The sequence below is a fragment of the Juglans regia genome, chromosome 6 (assembly GCF_001411555.2).
Source record: "Juglans regia cultivar Chandler chromosome 6, Walnut 2.0, whole genome shotgun sequence".
Taxonomy (NCBI): domain Eukaryota; kingdom Viridiplantae; phylum Streptophyta; class Magnoliopsida; order Fagales; family Juglandaceae; genus Juglans; species Juglans regia.
The window spans coordinates 4,105,049-4,127,316 of NC_049906.1; the positions used below are offsets into that span (position 1 = coordinate 4,105,049).

General features: G+C 35.1%; 2 protein-coding genes across 3 annotated transcripts; one reads left to right on the top strand and one right to left on the bottom strand.

The window, feature by feature from the left end:
• The first annotated feature begins 1,190 nt into the window (after positions 1-1,190).
• Positions 1,191-10,338, top strand: LOC108984685 (NAD kinase 2, chloroplastic-like). Of its 2 annotated transcripts, XM_018956720.2 has the most exons (8): positions 1,193-1,672; positions 2,734-4,686; positions 5,431-5,552; positions 5,650-5,791; positions 5,878-6,102; positions 6,335-6,409; positions 8,187-8,288; positions 9,884-10,338. In XM_018956720.2, exons 1-8 carry the CDS (start codon positions 1,403-1,405, stop codon positions 10,085-10,087), a joined length of 3,093 nt encoding a protein of 1,030 aa, XP_018812265.2. In that variant the 5' UTR covers positions 1,193-1,402; the 3' UTR covers positions 10,088-10,338. The 2 variants fall into 2 exon arrangements, with proteins under 2 accessions (XP_018812267.2, XP_018812265.2); XM_018956722.2 differs by lacking the exon at positions 8,187-8,288 and having other exon boundaries at positions 1,191-1,672.
• Positions 10,339-11,175: 837 nt separating this feature from the next.
• On the bottom strand, positions 11,176-12,648 carry LOC108984687 (1-aminocyclopropane-1-carboxylate oxidase 5-like). Its single transcript, XM_018956727.2, has 3 exons — positions 12,532-12,648; positions 12,121-12,347; positions 11,176-11,770 (listed from the first exon to the last, which is right to left on the bottom strand). The coding sequence occupies exons 1-3, from the start codon at positions 12,631-12,633 to the stop codon at positions 11,176-11,178; spliced, it is 924 nt and encodes a 307-aa protein (XP_018812272.2). The 5' UTR covers positions 12,634-12,648.
• Positions 12,649-22,268: the final 9,620 nt, after the last annotated feature.

Genomic DNA, 22,268 nt, shown 5'->3' on the forward strand with positions numbered 1-22,268 from the left:
TGAAGTGGGAGCTCAATGACTTTTATGTTTGAATAGTGAAATGAGATGAGATGAATGTAGATATTTTGTAAATAATAGTGAGATTATTAGTTAAAATTAGATAAAATGAGATGAAGTGAGATGGTTTTATTTTACCTCCGTATCCAAACGGAATCGAAAATAAAAAATAATACCAATAATAGAAAGATTGCCAATCCTATCAATAATGTCAATGATAATACCATGTACAAAAATAATGGTCAATAATTTCATTCTTGAAAATGGTCAATAATGGGATAGACACGTGCTTTTATTTAGAGACAGGAGTTTTTTGTTTAGAGATAAACATATAAAAAAAGATATTACAATATTTATTATTATATAATTTTACTAAACAATATTATATGCTTAACAAAATTTATAAATACAATTTGACAATTTTGATACAATTCGCGAACTTGGATATGAAATTATGAATTATAGTTGAGGACTCTCATCGGTTTCAATTGAATAGATCAAATTAATATAAACTTATTTAAGCTGAATTCAATTTATAATTTGAGCTCCGTACATCATATTCAAAATATGAGAAATAATTCATTTACAAATGAATCTCACAAAATAAATTTACAAATTAACCTAATTTAATACAATATATCTCATCTAATTTCAGATAATCAGATCAAATCATTGAATTCATATATCTAACATTTCTCTTTTAAATTATAAAATTTTATTTTTAGCTCATAACAAGTGGTCGTGTTTATTTTCACAATTATTTTTATCTCATCTTATCTCGTATAATCATTTTAACTTTACTAAACTTCTATACAAAAAAAAAAAAAAATTTTTCAAATTTTAAAATAAGAATAATATTATAAAAATATATTCTAACAATATTTTATTTAATTTTTAATTTTCATCTCATCTCATTTATAAAAATAAATAAAACGTTAGTAAATGTCCCATCAATAATAGTACATGTATAAATTTTTTTAATAATTTTTTATATAATAATATTTATATATTATAAAATATTATAAAACGATATTATTTTTATAAATTATTTTATAAAAAAAATATATTTTATTTAAATAGGATTATGTAAAATATCGTGAGTGTATTATTTCCCTTGAAACAAAGTTTACGGCTTGATCTGAACGCAGAGACACGTATGTATGACCCGTGGTTGCGGAGCCGAAAGCATCACGTCAAGAGACTGGATAATGCCAATCCGAAACTCGAAAGGAAGGAAGAGTATGAGAGAGAGCGAGCCAGAAAGGAACGAAAAGCAATCAACCAATAATGTTACAAATCCAACCGCCAACGATATTATCCACGGCGTCTACATTTTCTCATCTTCACACACGCACACATATATATAACAAGGAAAAAGAAAACGCATATAGAAGTTGATTCACACATGGTGGCACGTTGCTTTTTGTGCCACGTGACGATCTCCGTCGTCGGCATGAACCACTCCTCTCCGGCTACCGGAATTTCATCACGATCATCATCTCTAGCATCCCATTTTTGTCCATCTAAACCATCTCAGTTTTCAGTTGGTAGTCTAAAGCTTTGCGGGTTCGGGTTCGAGTTGAAGAGGAAGGACTTGTTGAAGAGACGGCTTAAGTTCGTAGTCAGTGCGGAGCTCTCGAAGCCATTCTCCCTCAGTTTCGGGTTGGACTCTCAGGTTTATTGCTTTCCCTGCCACCCATTCGGCTGCTTGTTGTTGTGTTGTTGGGTTTACTTTACACGTTCTAGATCTTCGAGCTCGTGGATATTTGATGAATTGACTGAGTGAGCTGAGGATGATATTTTTGGGAAATTTTGTTGCTTGAAGATGTGGGTTGTGTGTTTGTTTTGTGAAATTGTAACGGGTTCGATCAAGACTTTTTTTTTCTCGTTATTGTGGGCGGAGAAACCGTAGGCCGATTGGTGCTACCGGTTTTGGTGACAAGATATGATATGCTTGTGGTCAATTTTACTAACGGAGGCCATGGTTGGAGAGCAGTTTTGAATTAAAAAAACCCACTCGTTTTCCAGGCACTTATGACTAGTGGCGCTGTAATTGGACGTCTTTGCATTGTGAATTGTTGTATTGCATTAGCCGATGTTCTGTTTTTTAAATGTTCGGAAGCCCAAATTGAGCTATTAGCCTATTACGCCGCTTTGCTTTGCTTTGAATTGTTTTTTATCATCACAAACTAAAGCAGTTGTCTGTTTTTGTTATTTATTTTTTCGGCAATTAAGTCGCAAACAATATAATATGGCCTCTATATCTGACATAAAATGCAATCTCCATTTGGTCTGACCAATAAAGTTTGCCCTGCTGCGTCTGTGCCTTATAAATGCCATTGTTGGTAAGCCCTAGGGTTGGTCAAGTGGTAAGGGCCTTGGTCTTGTCTAAGGTTTGAACCCTCGGTGCAAAAAATTCTAGGGGCCACGTCCAATTTGTAAAAATTTGGTAATTTACCTGATCCGTGTGGTTTGGGCACATTACATGGATTCGGGGTTTGATTAGATAAAAGACATGTTGCGCGGTCTTTGGGTTTCCTCATCATAAAAAAAGAGGACTATAATGCTGTTGTTGGTCATTTTATCTTAGTTTTAGCACTCATTTCCTTCCTCTGAATGGTATATCAGTTTCCAAAATTTCCTGGTTTGATACTTGATCAGTTGCTTTCTTTCATATGTTTAATGGAGATTCAATCCGTAAGATGAGTTTACTGACTGCTTTATTTGCATGTGAAGACCTTTCGGTCTCATGACCCATCACAGGCGCCTTGGATTGGTCCAGTTCCTGGGGATATTGCAGAGGTTGAGGCATATTGTAGAATCTTCAGAACCACTGAATGGCTTCATGCTGCGCTAATGGATACATTGTGCAATCCATTGACTGGCGAATGTAGCGTTTCATATGATTTCACACCAGAGGAAAAACCAATATTGGAAGATAAAATAGTCTCTGTGCTTGGTTGCATGGTGTCCCTTCTTAACAAAGAGAGAGAGGACGTCCTTTCTGGAAGATCCTCGATTCAAAATTCCTTTCGGGTTGGAGATGTAAGCTCAGTTGAAGATAAACTTCCTCCACTTGCCATTTTCAGAAGTGAGATGAAAAGGTGTTGTGAGAGCTTGCATATTGCTCTTGAAAACTATCTGATGCCTGATGATGATCGAAGCTTGGATGTATGGAGGAAACTTCAGAGACTGAAGAACGTCTGCTATGATTCTGGTTTTCCCCGGGGGGAGAATTATCCATGCCATACGCAGTTTGCAAATTGGAATCCTATTTATTTTTCGACTTCTAAAGAGGACATATGGTCCAAAGATTCCGAGGTAGCTTTTTGGATGGGTGGTCAGGTAACAGAAGAAGGCCTGAAGTGGTTAGTGAAGAAAGGATACAAAACAATTGTAGACCTTAGAGCAGAGACTGTAACGGACAACTTCTATCAAGCTGCCCTAGATGATGCTGTTCTATCTGGGAAAATTGAACTGGTCAAAATTCCTGTTGAAGTTGGGACCGCACCTTCAATGGAGCAGGTCGAGAAGTTTGCATCTTTAGTTTCAGATTACAGCAAAAAGCCCATATATCTTCACAGTAAGGAAGGAGTAAAGAGAACTTTGGCCATGGTCTCCAGATGGAGGCAGTACATGTCTCGCTGTTCACAGCAGTTTGTCTCTGGTCAACCAGTAGCTTCCAATGGTTTATTATTACAAGATGCCGATGGAATGAGAAAAATGCAGGAGTCTTGCATTGTTGAAGAAAGCTCTCTGCTGGAAAAGGAGAGTGGGTTGATGCAGGAGTCTTTGGGTTCAAATGGTGTACCATATGAAAAAGTCTCTCCATACAAGGGTAAGAAGCATCAAAGCAGTAATGGGGTCCTCAGCAGCCTTGTTTCTGTCCAAGGTATGCCATCAGAATTAGCTGATAATGGAGTAGGATCCCCAGCAAAGTTCACCGTAGATATTGACCCTCTGAAGGCCCAGGTTCCTACATGCAATGTTTTATCCAAAAAAGAAATGTCTAGGTTTTTTAGGAGTAGAAAGATCTCACCTTCTACTTATAAAAATGATCAATTGAAAGGATTCCAAATATTACCAATTTCTAGAGATGCGCATAATGGAACAGTGTGGAAAGGTGATATTGTTCGTACTGACACTATGTCCGAGCCTCTGGAGTCGGGAGGTCCCAATGGGTCACTCAATGGAAAGACTCTTTCTCCAGAGACCCAGAAATCACCTGCTGATGATGAGAAGAATTTGATTGGTCATATTCTGGTTTCTGTTGGTCCAGTTGTGAATGGACTGGACCAAGTGGATAGGCCTTCTGTGATGACAGAAACTAATATCTCTACTGTTGTGAATACTAACTCTGACGAGACTGTGAGATCCCAATCAATATTAAAAGATCGGAAGAGCAATAGCGGGGCTGCCTTAATTTCAGCCAATGATGATCTGGGGCCAATTGAAGGTAATATGTGTGCTTCTACAACTGGTGTTGTAAGGGTCCAATCAAGAAAGAAAGCAGAGATGTTTTTAGTTCGGACAGATGGACACTCTTGTGCTAGAGAAAAGGTGACAGAATCGTCTTTGGCCTTCACTCATCCTAGTACCCAGCAGCAGATGCTTATGTGGAAATCAACACCAAAGACTGTATTGCTGTTAAAGAAACTAGGGCAAGAGCTCATGGAAGAAGCAAAAGAGGTACCATTAGAAATCTTATTAGTAAATGACATTCTGTTTATGTACAAGAATATGTTTCTGCTCCTTTGATTATTTTTTCTCTTTCTTTCACTTTTATGTTTGTAGATTGTTAACGGAATTTCTCTTCATGTTATAGTAGTTTTTTTTAAATATATGTTTTAAGCTTCCAGTCATAGATAGAAATGTACTCACTTCATCCCATAGTTGATGGGAGTTCACAAATGGCATACAGTTTAATAGAGAAAAATAAACATTATATTCCTTAAAATACCTATAAAAAAATAAAAAAATACTGTGGTTCAAATAAAAGGAGGTTTCATATATGAAAAAATTGGGTTCAATTTTAAGGGTAATATGGAAAGTTAAATGGAGAAATATATCCATTTTTGGAACCTTGATATATTTTGGGGCACCTCAAAAAGTAAAGCACCTCATTTTTGTTTGGAACAGAGAGGGTTGGATACACATATAAAACAAATCAAGCAATAGGGATGTGACCACTTTATTTGTAAAATTGAAATGAAGGACTAAATTAATCAGGAAAGGTTCTTAGTGGTACTTCTCTCGGGTATGGGTGTTTTGCCTAGCAACTTGGTATTCAAGAGGAAACACCATTACCAAATTCTGCGGGTCTAGTGAAAGATATCGGTCTCTTTGTGTAAGTGGTTATGGTTTCTTCCACATTCACCTATTCAGTCTTTTCAAGGCTATTTCTTAACTGTATTTATTGCGTTGGGTTTTCAGGTTGCCACTTTCTTGTATTACCAAGAGAAAATGAACGTTCTTGTGGAACCTGATGTGCATGATATATTTGCTAGAATCCCGGGGTTTGGATTTGTTCAGACCTTTTATAGTCAAGACACCAGGTAGGGAACTCTTTGATTTAATAACAAATAATTGAAGATTTTGTTAAGGTCCCTGTACTTCTGGAGCTTGCTGATCTGTTGGATGCCCTTAATCTAGTGATCTGCATGAGAGGGTTGACTTTGTGGCATGCTTGGGTGGTGATGGGGTTATACTCCATGCATCAAATTTATTTAGAGGTGCTGTGCCTCCTGTTGTCTCATTTAATCTTGGATCTCTTGGATTTCTGACTTCCCATGGTGTAAGCTTCTGAACTCAACTTTTGTGTTTTTCTTTTCCCACAATCAGCTATATTTTCTGACTCCTAGTATATTTCTTTTGTTATAGTTTGAAGATTATAAGCAAGACTTAAGACAGGTCATCCATGGAAACAATACTCTGGATGGTGTCTATATAACTCTCAGAATGCGTCTTCGATGTGAAATTTTTCGAAATGGTAAAGCGGTGCCTGGGAAAGTATTCGATATTCTAAATGAAGTTGTTGTCGATCGGGGTTCTAATCCATATCTTTCTAAAATTGAATGCTATGAACACGACCGACTCATAACCAAGGTGAGATTAGTGAATTCATTTCTTAAGTAGGAAAAAGAAATTCATGCCCTTGACTCTTATGTGAACTGAGGAGTTGTTACCTGCTCTCTCCAATTATGAAGTCCAACATTCACTTAATCTAAAGCAGTGGTCACCATTTATGCCACATATCATGTTTAAAACTTTGATGCAAATAAGAAAAGATAAGTTTATGAAATTGCCAGGCTTTTAACGACAAATACTATTTCTTTAGGTACAAGGTGATGGAGTCATTGTAGCCACCCCTACAGGAAGTACTGCTTACTCTACAGCTGCAGGAGGTTCCATGGTAAGCTGTGCTTTTTATTCGAGTCACGGTTATATTATTATTGGTAAATGGATATATATTGATTGCAAATTGTCTTTTTAGTTTTCACTAGACCTAAGCTTTTAAAACAGCCATTTGTTTGTTTTTCTTGACGTGAAGATAAGAGGTCAGAACTGCCATTTGTGTTAGAAAAAGCTATTACATTGTGTCGGTGTATAATTTAAAAGCAAAGTAACATCATTTGGTCTGGGAGCCATCAATTTACTTTGGCGGGTAGAAATATGCTATTAATGCAAATCTCCCTCCCTGCCCCCCCTCTCTTTTAGGATTATAATTGGTAGCTTCATGGTTGGTAATGACATTGATGTGGTGTTTGGTGCACGGATTGATTGGGTTGGGTTCTAATTCTTGTTTTTTTTTTTTTTTTTGATAAGTAAATGGTAAGTTTCATTGATACGAATGAAATAGGCATAGCCCGTGTACATATGGAGTATACAAAAGAAAATCTAAATACATTCTAGGAACGATAGATTAAGGACAAGAAGTCATGAGCATTGTTCCTATTAAGTACAATAGCAGAAAACCAAAGCAATAGTTTGTGTATAAAAAAATTCTGAAGCTCCGCCATTGTGCACTCCCTATCTTCAAAGCACCGCTCATTCATTTCTGTCCAAATATACCACATAATGCACAGTGGAATCATCTTTCACACTGCCGCCACTTGATGACAGCCTTGAATCTCCTTCCAGCAAGCCAATAAATCAACTACCCTTAAAGGCATTACCCAAGCGACGTCAACTCTTCTAAAGATCTCATCCCACAACACCCTTGTCACCTCACAATGCAATAATAAGTGATCCAGCGATTCTCCTTGCTTTTTACACAAGTAGCACCAATCCATCACAATGAGTTCCCTCTTCCTCAAGTTGTCAGTGGTCAAAATCTTCCTAAGAGCAGCAGTCCATACGAAGAAAGCTACTTTAGAAGGCACACGAGACCTCCAAATATTACTCCTAAATCTTGTTTGGTAGCTATTAATCTTAATGGCCACAAGTCCTTGATGACATCAAAGATATCTAACCATTATAGGAACCCAAGTGGTCGGATGTCTGCAGAAAATGCCTTCATCCTCCTTATGCACAGGCTTAGCAGATATTTCTCTTATAGTTGATCGATCGTCTTTTGTTACATTGTGAGGTGGCTAGCTAGTGTTTTATGGAATGTTATTTTTGGAACGCTCTGAAAGATCAACCTCGTAGGGTGGTTGATCTTTCAGAGCATTGGAAAGATGGTCTTGTCTTGCCTCTTGTGGTGTCTTTGGAGAGAGCAATGGCTGAAATTCTAGGACAATGAGAAGATGGTGGTGGAACTCCAATATTTCTTCTATAGAACCCTTTACATTTGATGATTGCTCATTCCACGTTGGACATGTATCTGCATCACCAGTCAATTTCTACCGTAGGAAAAGCACATTTTTCTTAGAATCTATCATTCGAAGGTCTTGAATTCTCTGCAAAGTAGGAAGGAAGAAGAAATATCCCTTCAGCAGCTACATATCTACTCTGTCATTTTGTCACGTTCTAATTGCATATATTAAATTTCAGAGGCTTGTGTTTTACGTAATTCAATTAATAAATTCTACTATTCTTGTGTCTCTCATACTCATTGCAATGTAAACAAATGTTCTTATTGAAAAATATATAAGTTCGATCCGGCAATTACAAATACTATCACTGGTCGTTGTTCGCTCTTTCACTTTGTTACTATTAGTAAGGCCATTATGAAAATCTAAATGCAGGTGCATCCAAATGTTCCTTGCATGCTCTTCACACCAATATGCCCACACTCCCTCTCATTTAGACCGGTTATACTTCCAGATTCTGCAAGGCTGGAATTGAAGGTATGCTATTGATTATCAAGGAACCAGATATTTTGGTTCTTTAGCTCCTAATCTGGAGATATCTTAACGAAAATTTTGGCTTTAACTAAGTACTATCTTTCTTTTTGCCACCTCTAGTTCTTAAACTGTAGAAAAAGGGATGTTGCTTTTGTTGAACTGAGTTGGCACTTAGAGAGCATAGTGTGCTTTTGATGTCGAGCAAGAAAATTCTCTCCACTCATTTCTGTTTATTCATCTCTTTTCGAATTGGAAAGCTTCTTTGCAAGGGTGATGTATGCACTTACGAGAAAAATGGCGGTTATGTACAATGCTCACACTTAAATTGAAAATCAATATCAGATCACAGTGGTCCCAAATGCCAAACCATAAGAGGGAGCTGCTTTATTTCGTTCAAGGAAATGCCACATTTTGGAAGAAGCAAGAAGGAACATAAATATTTTGGTTTCTTTACTTTTCTGCTATTTCTGTTCTTTTGACATGTTTATAAAGTTCTGTTAAATTTCTGCATGTTAGATCTGGGGATTCAATCTTGGAGCTGCCCTTTCCGATGCCCATGTATGCTAACATCTTTTTGAGGGGATATTTTCCAATCTCTCTGATTCTGATGTTGCTTGTTTCCATATTGAACCATGCATATGTCAGGAATCGATCAAGTGTTGGAGAACCAAGCTAGTTTGACTTGGTTACTTAAATAGTTCTAAACAGTATGCATTTAGAGCTCTAAATCATACAATGTCCGTATGTGTTCCTGGATAGCAAAAAGGTATATACAATTATTAACATAATGACAAGTGCAATTTTGAAACTCAACTTGGGAGGTGGTGGGCTTTCTGAGGGAGGCATGTTGCTTTATGGGAATTCTATGTCTAGTTGTGGATTTTCTGAGTTAGATATATGCCAAACAGTTTGGGATGAATCCAGAAGTATGTCCTTCTGTCAGTCATCTGCCAGATCTGGTTTTCCCTTGATCCTAATCCTCCTGGAATTTCATAAAAATATGTTCTAATAAATTACGTCCAGTATCTTTGTAGATAGTCGTCAGCCAAATTTAAATAGATAGTCATTTCACTCTTTTTTTTTGGCTGTGGAGTGGTAAAAGGTTTACGATGAGGGTGGGACAAGCAGTTATGACTTGGTTCCTCTCTCTATGGAAAAAAAAACTATGAGGCCTAATGAACTGTAGGAACAAAGAATCATCTTTTGTTTCTTTATGAAAATTAAGAAAATGGTTAGAAAACAGAAGGCCAAATGGGGGGTGTGACCCCAATACACAAAAGAGTAGTTCAAAGTATTCTGTGTTCTGTTACTTGTATCCATATGTGAGTTGTTATACTTGTATTCATGTCCGTTTGGTAGTTCTATTTCATCTTTTGTGAATTCCTGTTTCTTTAAGACAGTCTCTGGGAAGAACAAAAACTTTTTATGCCAAATTTGATCTCAGGTCTAAAACCGTTCCACATCCCATGAAGTTGCCTCAAATATGATACAATAACTGCTATGCCATGTCATCGTTGATAGGAAAGTTTGGCTTATTGATCATAGTTCTTGCCAGTTATATTCTTTGTTAGTAGTATTAACATGGTTGTATTTGACAGATTCCAGAGGATGCTAGAAGCAATGCATGGGTTTCTTTCGATGGGAAGAGAAGGCAGCAACTCTCAAGAGGAGATTCTGTACGAATACATATGAGTCGGCACCCACTTCCAACAGTCAACAAGTCTGACCAGACATGTGATTGGTTTCACAGCTTGATTCGCTGTCTAAATTGGAATGAGAGGCTTGATCAAAAGGCCCTTTGAAGAAACTTAATCTCTTGCCATACCAGAGTACTGAGGTTCTTGTAAACATACTGTACATATTATAAATTGAGATTAAAGAAAGAGAATTTGACTTTACAAATAGTAAATACGATCCATTCCCACATTGGCTCCCATATGAAGGTAGGGTTTGCCACTTACCCCAGTTTTCCTCTTTCCAGTATGACAAAATGTAATTCATGTTAACTGCCATGATCTGTTACGTACACAGCAATAAAGATCTAATTTTTATAGATCCTCTATGCAACTGAAAGTTGATCGATGTTTGTTTGATCACTTCCTGTATTTCTTTGTGAAATGTTATATAACACCACATAAGGATCTGTGGCCTATTATACGACAGGGGAAGTTATTTTCATGAGCTATTTTTTGTTTTCCTTTCAGTTTTCCTTGCATCCAAACAGTTTTATACGATTATTGTATCTAGTATTTATGCAAACTGAACAGAGCTGATCTATTTTCTATTCTCTGTTTTTCCATATTTCTATTGCTATTTTTCAAATTTTGGCTTAGCTACAAGCTGATGAGGTACTGGAAGAAACACAACTTGTTCAACAAGTGGTTGGCCAGGTACAATGGTTTTAACATGTCTTCCTAGAAATAGACCAATTAAATTTGTGTTTGAAGACAACATACTCAAAAGAACTGAATGTACGACCAGTCTTTATATATCATTGCTAATGAAAGAAAACGACCTTAAGATGGTCGATCCTTTGAGCATTATTCCATCATCTGTCGCAAGAAAAAGAGACCCTCGAAAGCAATATAATACCGAAAAGCTCAATTTATATAATTATATTATACAAAGCAAACCTTGGCATGTGGATTTAAGCATCCCATGATTACATAACGAAGAAATAAAAACAGCAATCGAAAACAAAACACACTAATACCCACATTAGCTTTCTGTCCTCCCTTAACGAACGTACAGAGAAAGACAAGCCAGTGGTATCCTTTGCCTGTTGGCAAATCTTCATCACTAAGCCCATAATAAACTAAAAAAAAAAAAAAAGGGTCCATAAATGTGTCATATATATGTAATCTTTTAGGAAGATTAATGTTTTTGCTTCTTACATGGCCCTCACAGCTTGGAACCTTGGTTCCTTTGGGAGGAACTTCTGCTCAGCATACACAGACATATAGTCACCAAACACAAACTTGGGGTAAGCTTGATCCACCTCTTTCTTAAGATTCTCCACCAGCTGAGTTGCAGGGGATATGGTGGCCTTAAGGGAGGGATTGTAAAATGAAGCAATTGATCTTCTGTTTCCATCTGGTGTGGCCAAAACTCGGTGCCAGACACTCTTATATCGACCATTGCTCAAGACCTCAATCTGATCTCCAGTGTTGATGACAATGGCATTTGGCAATGGCTGAACATCGATCCATTCGCCGTCTTTGAGGATTTGAAGACCTCCCACCTTGTCATCTTGGAAAAGTAGGATGACGCCTCCAGCGTCGGTGTGAGCTCGGAGACCATTCACCAGCTCTGGATTTGGACATGGGGGGTAGTGACTTACCTTGGTGCCAAAGAAGGCACTGCCTTCTTCACCATCAAATGCTTTCTTGATGGATCCCTTGGGTAAACCTAAATTCTCATCCATCACTTCCATGACCTTCACGCCCAATTTTTTCAGTTCTGTTCGGTATTCAGCCATGGTTTCCCTGTCATCAGTGTCACAGGCAAATGATATCAGCATACTACTGCACAAGTTATTTGAGGATGAGTCATTTCTAACTACTAAAATGAATTCCTATGAAAGTTTCCATGCATGGTTTTGGCTAGAGTTGAATATGGCCATATTGTATCAGTATTAATTAACAAATGACCAAAAGTTATTCTAGAATTTAGAGTTCATAATTTTGAGCCTTTTAATTTCAATCTGTCAGCAACCAAGTTTCTGTGAACTTGGAGAGAACTGATCAGAATCTTCACTCTTCAGCCGTACGTACTGGTTCTTTCCTCAGTTCCAGCTCAGTGATCATTAAGAAATACATGACGCAGTACTGCTTACTTGAATCCCGGGGTTTCAGATGTCCTCTCGTTATCGTCTAGGAGAGTGAAGACATCTTCCCAGTCCTCATTCTCCAACTTGTTGCCGCTCTTCTTTTCAACTATCTCATTCAACAGCTTCACTGGTGTTGAGTTCTTGAATTTTTCTTCTCTTTCCTGCTTATAGCACTCGGAACAGACCTTCTTCACCCTTTCAAGGAGCTCCTCTGGAATTCCATGGTTCACCAGCTGTAACAATAATGATGGTAATGAAACCTTAAGAACTCTCGTGAAACACAACAAGTATGCATCAAACAAAATAAATCTACAAGCAGAGGCTACACATCCAGGCATGGAAGAGACACATGATGTGGGGCGTGTGGTAGATTCATTGCAGATCAGCAAGTAGTGATAGAGAGAAGCATGCACGTACCTGGAAGAATCCCCACTCCTCGCATCCGTTGGCGATCTCAGCCATTGTCTTGGCCCTCTCCTCGCCGTTGAGCTTTGAAAAATCAATCACTGGGATCGTCATTGAAGCAAAACAAGACTAGGCAAAGGTAGAGAGGGAGGGAGAGAGATCTAAGTTGCAGCTTGTTCTAGTAAGTAGTACTGTATATATGTGCCTAGCTAGCTCTGTTAGTTTGCATAGTTTTGCGGTTTGGAAGAGAGGGTACTCCTTGAGCCTATTTATAACAAAGCTTCCCGCCATGCATGCATATATTACCACTTAATTTTTAAGCATTTTTTGGTTTATTTTTTTAGAGTTAAGTTTATTTAATTTATTAGGGGAAAGGTGGTGTGGGACGGTGACACATTAGGTTTTAAATAAGATACAAGAAGGTCAATGCCTTTTGAAGTACTACTACCTGGTAACCCACAACACAAGCATTTATATATACTCATGATCATCAGCTTTCATTTAATCCATAACATCATGATGCAGGTCATTTTCCTTAATTAGGTCATTAATTAAATAAGCCAATTTGATTAACTGACACGTGGAAAATATATATCATGGTAATTTTCTTAAACTAGTTCATGATATATATATATTTATATATATTTATATCCTCTAATGGGGGTGCATGCATGGTCGCACTATTGATATATATGTATATATATATCCTCTAATGGGGGTGCATGCATGGTCGCACTATTGATATATATATATATATATATCCTCTAATGGGGTGCATGCATGGTTGCACTACAAGAAACAAAGTCTTTTCTACTTATATAAAAAAAAAAAGAAACAAAGCCTTTTATGGCACCAAAAATCGCCTCAAATAACCCTCAAATTTGCTGCAAATAACCTTTCGCAGCGATTTATGCTGCGTCGGACATTCGTCACAATTGTTGACTAACTTAAAAGTTAAACAAACGAAACCCAAAAATCGTCACAAAAAATGTTTATTTGCAGCGATTTTTTTTGTTGCTAATATTATAAATTACGCCGCAAATAATGTTTATATTTTAGTTCTTTATCGCTGCGAAAAAGTATTTGCAACGTTTTATATTGTTGCGAATATACAAAATATTGCCACAAATAGCTTCATATTATTTGCAGCGTGTTAAAAAATCACCGTAAATAACATTTTTTGCGGTAGTTAAATTTGTCACAAATAACCTTCTATGACAAATAAATTATTTGCAACGGTTTATTGTCGCTGCAAAATAGTATTTGTAGCGATACGACAAAAAATTATTTCCGGCTAAATGTATTCGCCGGAAATGATGTTTCAGTAAAAAAAAAAAATACACAAAACAGAATAAATTGCATAGCTTACATCAAGTACCCAGCTTAGAAAAGAAGTCTATTGCATAAAGAAATGCCATAACCTTGGAAATATAAAACGTCGATAAATACATTCATCCAACAACTTGGGATTGTATGAACCTATATCATTTCACCAATAAGCTCCTTGTAGGTCTCATATTTCAAGCATGTGATTGGCCATCATGATACTCAAGGAAGATATCCCGAGTCTTTTGAGAAAAAAACATTTACATCATCATTCCCAGCTTGTGCATTAATACGCACTCACTTGTGGCAAAGAAATATTTTATTCCATCAAAATTTCATTATAGAGGTCTCAAAGCAAAAAACATATTTATATGAGCTAAACTAGAGAGAATAAATTAAAATTACTATTGTAGAAAAACTAGGCAATCCCACTCTACCAAACAGATCATAAACCAATCAAATCATGTTGGGGAAGTTGAGCAGTAGAAGAAAAAGAAGCATCATGATGCCAATTACTGCTCCAAAAAACTTATTAATCATCAGCTAATTATCCACGGATAGTTCTTAATAAACTTGAAAATTATAGCAAGAGATAGTTCTTTTGATAAACCATAAAATTCTAATGAAATCCTTAGTTATTTACTTGGTTATTAGCTTGAGTAGAAGGTAAAAAAATACATACTGATTTCTACTAGTTTAACACATAAAAATGGAGGCCTCAACATAATTGAAAAGTGATTCAAATAGAGGAAGAAGTATAGTTAAAACTATGGCAAAACCTTTTTGCTTAAACTGTACATCATGGAACAAAACAAGGCAAAAAATCATCTCACATCTTCAAGCAGTAGATTGCACGAATTATGCATGCTTCTACCTTCCCTCCACTTGGTTACACACCCAACTAAACAAGTATTAGGGGAAAAATGTAAGGACAGATGAGGTTGGAAGACACCATGATAGAATCTGTTGCAAAAAATTTCAGAACTTGGAAGTGTGTTTGCTGCTATCTTTTTAGGTGCTAAACGTGAGCTAAGAGAGGGAAAAATGATGGAGTTTTAAACTAAATTGAACTTAGTTTTCAAACAAATGAAATTTAAGCCAAAGTTTCAGCCTTGTAGAGTGAAGATATAAGCTAAAAATGAAGGGAAAACTGCTGCATCACAAATAGAAAACATCACTTTGCCTGATATATGGTAAACTTAGTCTGCATCACAACTAATATATGGTAATTGACACATGTAGTTTCAAATTAATGCAACAAGTTTACATGACTAAAGCAGAGTTATTTTTCAGGACCAGATTTATTCTGTTATTACATAATCAAGCCAAAGCATATGGGATAATTTCAATTTGGTTTTGTGCATGCTAAGACAGTCATCTTGTTGAAAATATCTAGGATGTTTGAATATCTAATCCTTGTATCTGGTTCTTATTCGTTGTGACAAAGGAAGATGTTTAATCCTTGTATCATGATATTGATCTCCAAAAATATAAGTTGTGTGATTTCAAATGTTCTAATCCTAGCTCATACCAATTATGCTACAAAGGGAGAATAGGTAAACTGGTTGTGCAAATCACAATAACTATTGAAAAATTCTTTAAAATACCATTCACCAATACCAAGAATCAAATGGAAGGCATCTAATTGAATTCTCGAGTTATATTGTTAAGTATACTAACTCTCATAAAACTACACAATATGATCACTCTCATAAAACTACACAATGTGATCACTTATTAATAAAACTACACAATGTGATCACTTATCAATAAAACTACTTTCCTCTTAGCATAATTATCAATGACTTTTCCTAAAAAACCCAAATAATGTGAAAATAAAACCCCTAAATTAGATTAAAGATAATAATAATAACAAGAATTCAAGAAGAAATAATCTTGCATCACATTAATTAGCATAATAATATATGCTAATTAATGTACTTTCATTCTTTACAGCAAGCTGCCTAGCTATAATTATATATATAGATATATATATATATATATATAATGCATATATATGGGAAAAAATGATATGATTTCCCATAACTTTTGGGGGATACATTTTTTTTTTTTTATAAGTACTTTTGGGGATAATTAATGCAAGCTGCTGTTAAATTAAAACATATAAATCCTATTGATCTAATACCCAATGCCAAAATCTAATTAAAACATATAAATCTCCATTCCACGACAATATGCAAATTTTCCAAATCCAATACTCTAAACTAAAGAAAAAATTGATGAATAGGACAATTGCAAAGTAAAATCTTCTTAAACTCCAAAAAAAATCCAAAAGCAAACAAAACCCTAGAGCTGCCAGTATAACACCAACATTATTTACACAAAAATTGAAACAAAATCCTAACTTCATGTTCATAACCCAAATCCATTAAAAAATTATCTCCATCACAAAGCACCTCACAACTCTAAGCCACCAACACAGACATCAAAGACACACAATAATCTTGTTTATTACGCACCCTTGCTGTACAAAATAGAGAGATGAGAGAGAGAGAGAGAGAGAGAGCAAGACCTACTGACGAGGGTGAAGAGCATGGTGGTTGTGGTGGTGGAGCAGGACCGAGGAGGCGTAGAGCTCGCAGAGTAAAACAACTCTAGCCCGTCGGCGTTGTGACTCACACGGAGACTTTAGAGAGAGAAACAGAGAGAGGGAAAGATGCGGACATCGTGAGAGAGAGAGAGAGAGAGAGAGCCGTCGGGGGGGTCTTGCGAAACAGAGGGGAAATGAAAGAGGGAGATATCGGGCGGGAGGGAAAAATGAAGGATGCCGCGGGCTCTAGTTACTTTTAATTTTGAATATTACCTTTTACGACGATTTAATGTCGCCGTAAAACACATTTTCGCTTTTTTTTAGTAATTTTTAAAGTTAAAAAATCGCTGCAAAAAGTAATTTTCACAATTCTGTCGAACAATAAACCGCCGCAAATTTTTTTTTAAACTTTTTGCAGCAAATACTTCTATTGCAAAAAGTAAAAATCGCTGCAAAAGACCAATTTAGTATTTGCGGCGAACTTTGCGTCGCAAAAGATAAAAAATCGTTGGAAAAGACCATTTTATAAACTTGATAAAAAAGATTGCGGCAATGTAGAAATTGCCGCAATTAAAGTCTTTTTGCAGCGATTTTATTTCTAACAGACATAAAATCGCCGCAAAAAGCCTTAATTCTTGTAGTGGCCGTTACATCTAATATTGGATTTCAGCCCTCTTTTATGATAAAAATGGCTTGAATATGTATAGAACTAATAGAGATGAGAAAGTTTCCCTAATTACCAACTAATTAAGAAGTCTGAAGCCATGGATCAGTTACATGGCACAAACTTAGGGATTGGTTTATTATATATATTGATCTCTAGGCATGCATGGTGACTTGCATGCATGCATGCATGTATAGCCAGTTTCCAAACAATAATGTTTCCCGGCCATAGGATTTTGCTAACCATCATCCCTACACATCACACATGCAGTACCACACTTATTTTACTTGTAGTTTAAACATCTGCCGACCAGCTAGAGCTAGGGTTCATCGATGATCGATCGCGTTGACTACTTGCATGCATTATATATATATATATCTTTCAAATGCTATATACCCTCCCTCTGACTTTTTGGACAATATTGAAATTGTTTTTTGACGAGGAGTTGTTGCAATATCATTAAACTGATCATATAGTACTACTGGTTTGTAGGCATTGTTTGTGGGTTAAGGAAGCTGGCAGCAGCATTAAGGTGAAGACTTTTTTTTTTTAATAAATAAAGCTATATATCATCCACAGCCCTAATGATTTAATTCATATATAGATAGTCAACTTAGCTCTGTATATAATATATATATATATATATATATATATATATATATATATATATTATATGTGATGATCATGATCAGGACTTCATGACAGTTTTTTTTTCTTATTTTTTTTTTCAAGTAGTACTTTTTGTGGGAGAGAATATTTTTTTTTCTTTTCTTTTGTTTTAATTAATCAGAAAATTAAATGATCTAGCTGCATCTTTGTTCGAAGCAGTGGTTGAATACATGCATGCATCATGAGCAGTTATGGCAGCGTATCGTTGGCCATGTTCGGGTACTTGTAGTAGTACTACTAGTCCTCCTCCAAAAACCATATATAGTTGACTAATTCGTGGCGTCACGGATCGAATATTATCCTATATATATATATACACACACACACATACACACACGGGAACGGGCTCGAGTGCGTTAGTTTCAAAGTGCACCTGACATAATGATTTAAATAAAAAAAAAGGTAAAAAAGTCAGTAGCTTATTTGTCTAAAAAAAGAAAATACAAGTTAAAGTAAGACAAAAAATCTAAATTAAAAAAAATCTAAATTTCAGCAAAGTATGAGTATTGGTGATCTGCATTCATATTGGATTATCTATTTACTCTCTATATAATAATAAAATATTATTAATTTTTTATTTAAAAGAATTGAAACAAAAAGAAAGGAAAATGAGTACACTGTCAGAACAAAAATGATATGAAAAAGAGAAGTCAATTCATGTGCGCCGCGGGACTATTAAGGGCCTTTTGGTAAAATATGAACCTTCATTGAATTCTACAAAGGAGTTACACGACAAATGGTCAAGGGTCTTAAAGATCTTTTGATAAAATAAGATATTTCATTAAATTCTATAAGAGAGCTATACGTCAAATGATTAAGAGTTTTAAAAGCCTTTTGGTAAAACAAGACTTAACGTAAAAAGAGAAAAGATAACAAAAAAATAACAAAAAATACTATTCACAATTAGATAATCACTTATTATAATAGAGTAGATAATTGTTAACTTATTCCACGTTGCATATATGTTCTATCTATGAGATCATTATTGGAACAATGTTTATTCCTAAATAACTGTATTATTTCTCCAACTTATAATTTACATGATAATGGCAGAGTCTGGGGATGCATGGGATTCTGGTCCTAGGGTTCAATCTTTAAACCTAGCTAGTTAGAATGATGTTGGGGGCATTATTGCTCTGATTGGAAGATGAATCTAGCTCAACTGATTATATTAATTTATTTCAAATTAATTATTGATGTGAGTTATTAGTACTTTTTTAATTTTTTTATAAAAAAATAAAACACATCTGAACCAACTTCATAAATTTCAGTCTAAAAAGTTAAATCCATATCAACGTAAAAAAATTAAATCCATTTCTGTCAATATTTAGCAAGATCATGAGATCAATATATAGCAGTGCACACTTTACACTCACTGCGTGGCTGCTTTTAGTTGATTGTTCTCAACACTCACTTGGGGAGATGTGTGATCTAGATGATGTCACATCATATATGTAAAATAAATGTTCTCAATAGTGACTTCTATCTATATTTATTCATAACAAATTAGAGAGATGCTAGGTACTCATCAATCGATGACAGTTTGTCATGAAATTACATCAATGGATCATCATCATACAGATCAGATCATAGAGACGAATTAGATCGAACACAATCTTTTAATTTGCAGTACAGACTTTCTATGAAACTGATCAGTACATGCTGATCATGAGCTTCCTTTTGTTGATTCTAAAGTTATCTACTTTGGTCGTGATTAATTACAACAATTAGCTTATCGTTTTCTTCCGATTCCGAGGCATATAATTTGTTTGCCATCAATATTGATTTATAAATTAAAGTCTCATTAGTAATTATATTGTTTATAATTAAAGTATTAATTGGTTTTTGTCTAAGACTTTTTTTTTTTTGAATAATTGTCTACGACATTGATAATGACAATTATTGAAAAAGAATTAAGCTAGCTAGCTGTTGGTGTAGAGCAGAAAGTCAAGAGATCGATGCAACCTTTTCATTTTTTTACTTTTGGTATTTTTCTATTGATCGATGCCAAAATCGGATTAAGGATACACGTTGGATATTAATGAATAGTAATAAAATGGCTGATGAATAGTAATAAAATGGCTGATGAATAAAGTACTCATGTACTGTTTGTAAATAGTACATATTAGTTAAAATTAATATGAATGTCATCATAGTCTCAACAGCCAATTAAACACAACCTAAGATTTATTAGACTAGTTTCTCTTCGAATTCTAGTTAAGGTCTAAAATAGGAAAGAGATAAACGTACACATAAATAATATGCTAGGTTAATGCATGATATATATATTTCTTGTATTTATTTCTCTTTTATTTTAAATTCTATATCATTTCGAGCAAGAATTTTAGTAGATATTAATTAATCCACAGGCCAATGCATTAAATTACAGCTAATTTTTTTTCAACTTTAACACAAACCATGCATTAATGTGCACCAAATTATTTTGATCATGGCATTCATATTAATTTTAATGTGATATTTCCTTAATTTTTAAATTACGTATTTAAAGGGGTAATCCTTTCAAGGAAAAGTTCTTAAATTTCTAGCTAGCTAGTGATCTCCCTTCTAATAATAAAATGGGTAAAAATAAATTATTCTTTTGAGATCTTAAATTAGCTTTTACAAAATGGTGGTGAGCCCTCCTAAAAAAATCCGAGTGCTGCGCGCCAGCCTGCCCCAGCTAGCTAGCTAGCTTCTCCATTAAATTAATTTCTACCTAATTATCATGATCTCTATGATCTACAGATATTAATATCGTCACAAATATTAGCTAATACGATATGTATCTTTTTAATTGATTTAGCCACGGCCTGAAAGCTAAAACGATAGCCATCTTAAGTTTTCATTGAGCGAGAAGCTGACATGAGTACTTACAAGCCATCCAATATAATATTTCTCTCTCTATATATGTATTATTATTTTTATGAGAAATTCTATTTACAGTCTCTATTTAGAGATTGTATGTGCAGATTCTTTATAAAATGAGAAAATGCATCATTTTAAGAGGAATATTTTTATAATTTTAAAAAATTTAGAAGATAAAATTGCCTTATACTTATATTGCAGTCCTCAAATGGAGATTGTACGTAGTATTGTTCTATTTTTATTATTATTCGCTATTATTTATAGATCATTTGAGATCAATATATCAATCCAATCTAGCCTAATTCATATAATTATTTTTATAACAATATATACGTACAATAAATAATTATCATGTTCTGAGAGCCATATATATGCAGGCACGTACGTACGTAGCTAGCTAGGTAGCAGGCCGGATCGATCGATATTCATATTCAATCGATCTCATGAATTACTCCCAAATAGAAATGCTTTTGTTTATAACCGAGCGGACATGATGATGTAGGACTGCATCATGTACAACGTGAGTACCACTTCAACATCATGCATGGATTATCCACTACTACAAGAAATAAGCCGTCGCCAGAAATACTATAAAAACTCGCCGTAATTGATTAATTCCGGCTGAAACGTACAGGTTGCCATCCAGTCGCCGCTTCTAAAGAGCCAAGTGAAAATTTTTCCTCAACTTTTGAAGTTGACGAGATACTAGTAATCTTTACCCGATTAAACTAGCCGGAAATAATTAAGATAAATGATCGTCAGAAAAAAGTTTGCCAATATTTTTTTAATGAGCATTACTATTCATAAGCTCATACATCACACACCATAATTTTTTTTATTTTTTTAATTTTTTTTTAAATTTTTTTTGGTTTTATTATTCTTAAAATAATTAAATTATTTTATTCATAATTTATATACCACACATTTAATAAGAGAATAAAATTAAAAAAATTAAAAAAATGATAGTGTGTGGTGTATGAGGCTAGGAATATAATTTTTCTTTTTTAATTAGTTGCTAGACTGTATTTTCAACAATTATTAGGCGCCCGAAATAATCTATTCAACATTATTGGGGAATATGTGTCGCCAAAAATATTCCCCACCATATGGTGCTTGCCTTTCGTCACTAATGTATCAAGATAATTACCTGCTATTGGAGGATCATCACGATGGCAAGAAAACAGAGTCATGAGTGCTGTAAAATGGAAACTGTCATGCCGTTTATAGGAATCTTTTGCATTCTGTTATTTCTTTAGCTTTGCTGAGTTGTACATAAAGGGTATTCATGTATTTCTCTATTAGATAGGCAGTTAGAATATTAGTTTGTTATTTGTATATAAAGCAACTTTCTGTAAAGCTTTTTAACAAGCACGTAATATACATGAGCAGAATACACCTGCTTCTTCCCAGACTTCATCTTCAACCTTCCTTACTTACATGGTACCAGAGATCCCTCGATCCAAATGACGACCAACAATGAAGAAACTCCAAAATCAACCAACGCGAACACACTTTCTCAGCGTTTCCTAAATTTTTCAGACCCATTCAATCCATTCCGAATTGAAACTGGTGACAATCCTGCTGCTGCTTTGGTCTCTGACCTCCTCGACGCTAATAACTATGTCAGCTGGTCGCGTGCCATTTGTCGAGCTCTTCGTACGAAGAATAAGCTCG

Bases quoted from the DNA above. Each gene is read 5' to 3' on its own strand.
- LOC108984685 (XM_018956720.2), top strand. From the start codon at position 1,403: ATGGTGGCACGTTGCTTTTTGTGCCACGTGACGATCTCCGTCGTCGGC. The intron at 4,687-5,430 runs GTACCATTAGAA...TTGGGTTTTCAG, and splicing joins TCATGGAAGAAGCAAAAGAG to GTTGCCACTTTCTTGTATTA. The intron at 6,103-6,334 runs GTGAGATTAGTG...CTATTTCTTTAG, and splicing joins ACGACCGACTCATAACCAAG to GTACAAGGTGATGGAGTCAT.
- LOC108984687 (XM_018956727.2), bottom strand. From the start codon at position 12,633: ATGACGATCCCAGTGATTGATTTTTCAAAGCTCAACGGCGAGGAGAGG. The intron at 12,348-12,531 runs GTACGTGCATGC...TTATTGTTACAG, and splicing joins AGGAGTGGGGATTCTTCCAG to CTGGTGAACCATGGAATTCC. The intron at 11,771-12,120 runs GTAAGCAGTACT...CACTGATGACAG, and splicing joins TCTGAAACCCCGGGATTCAA to GGAAACCATGGCTGAATACC.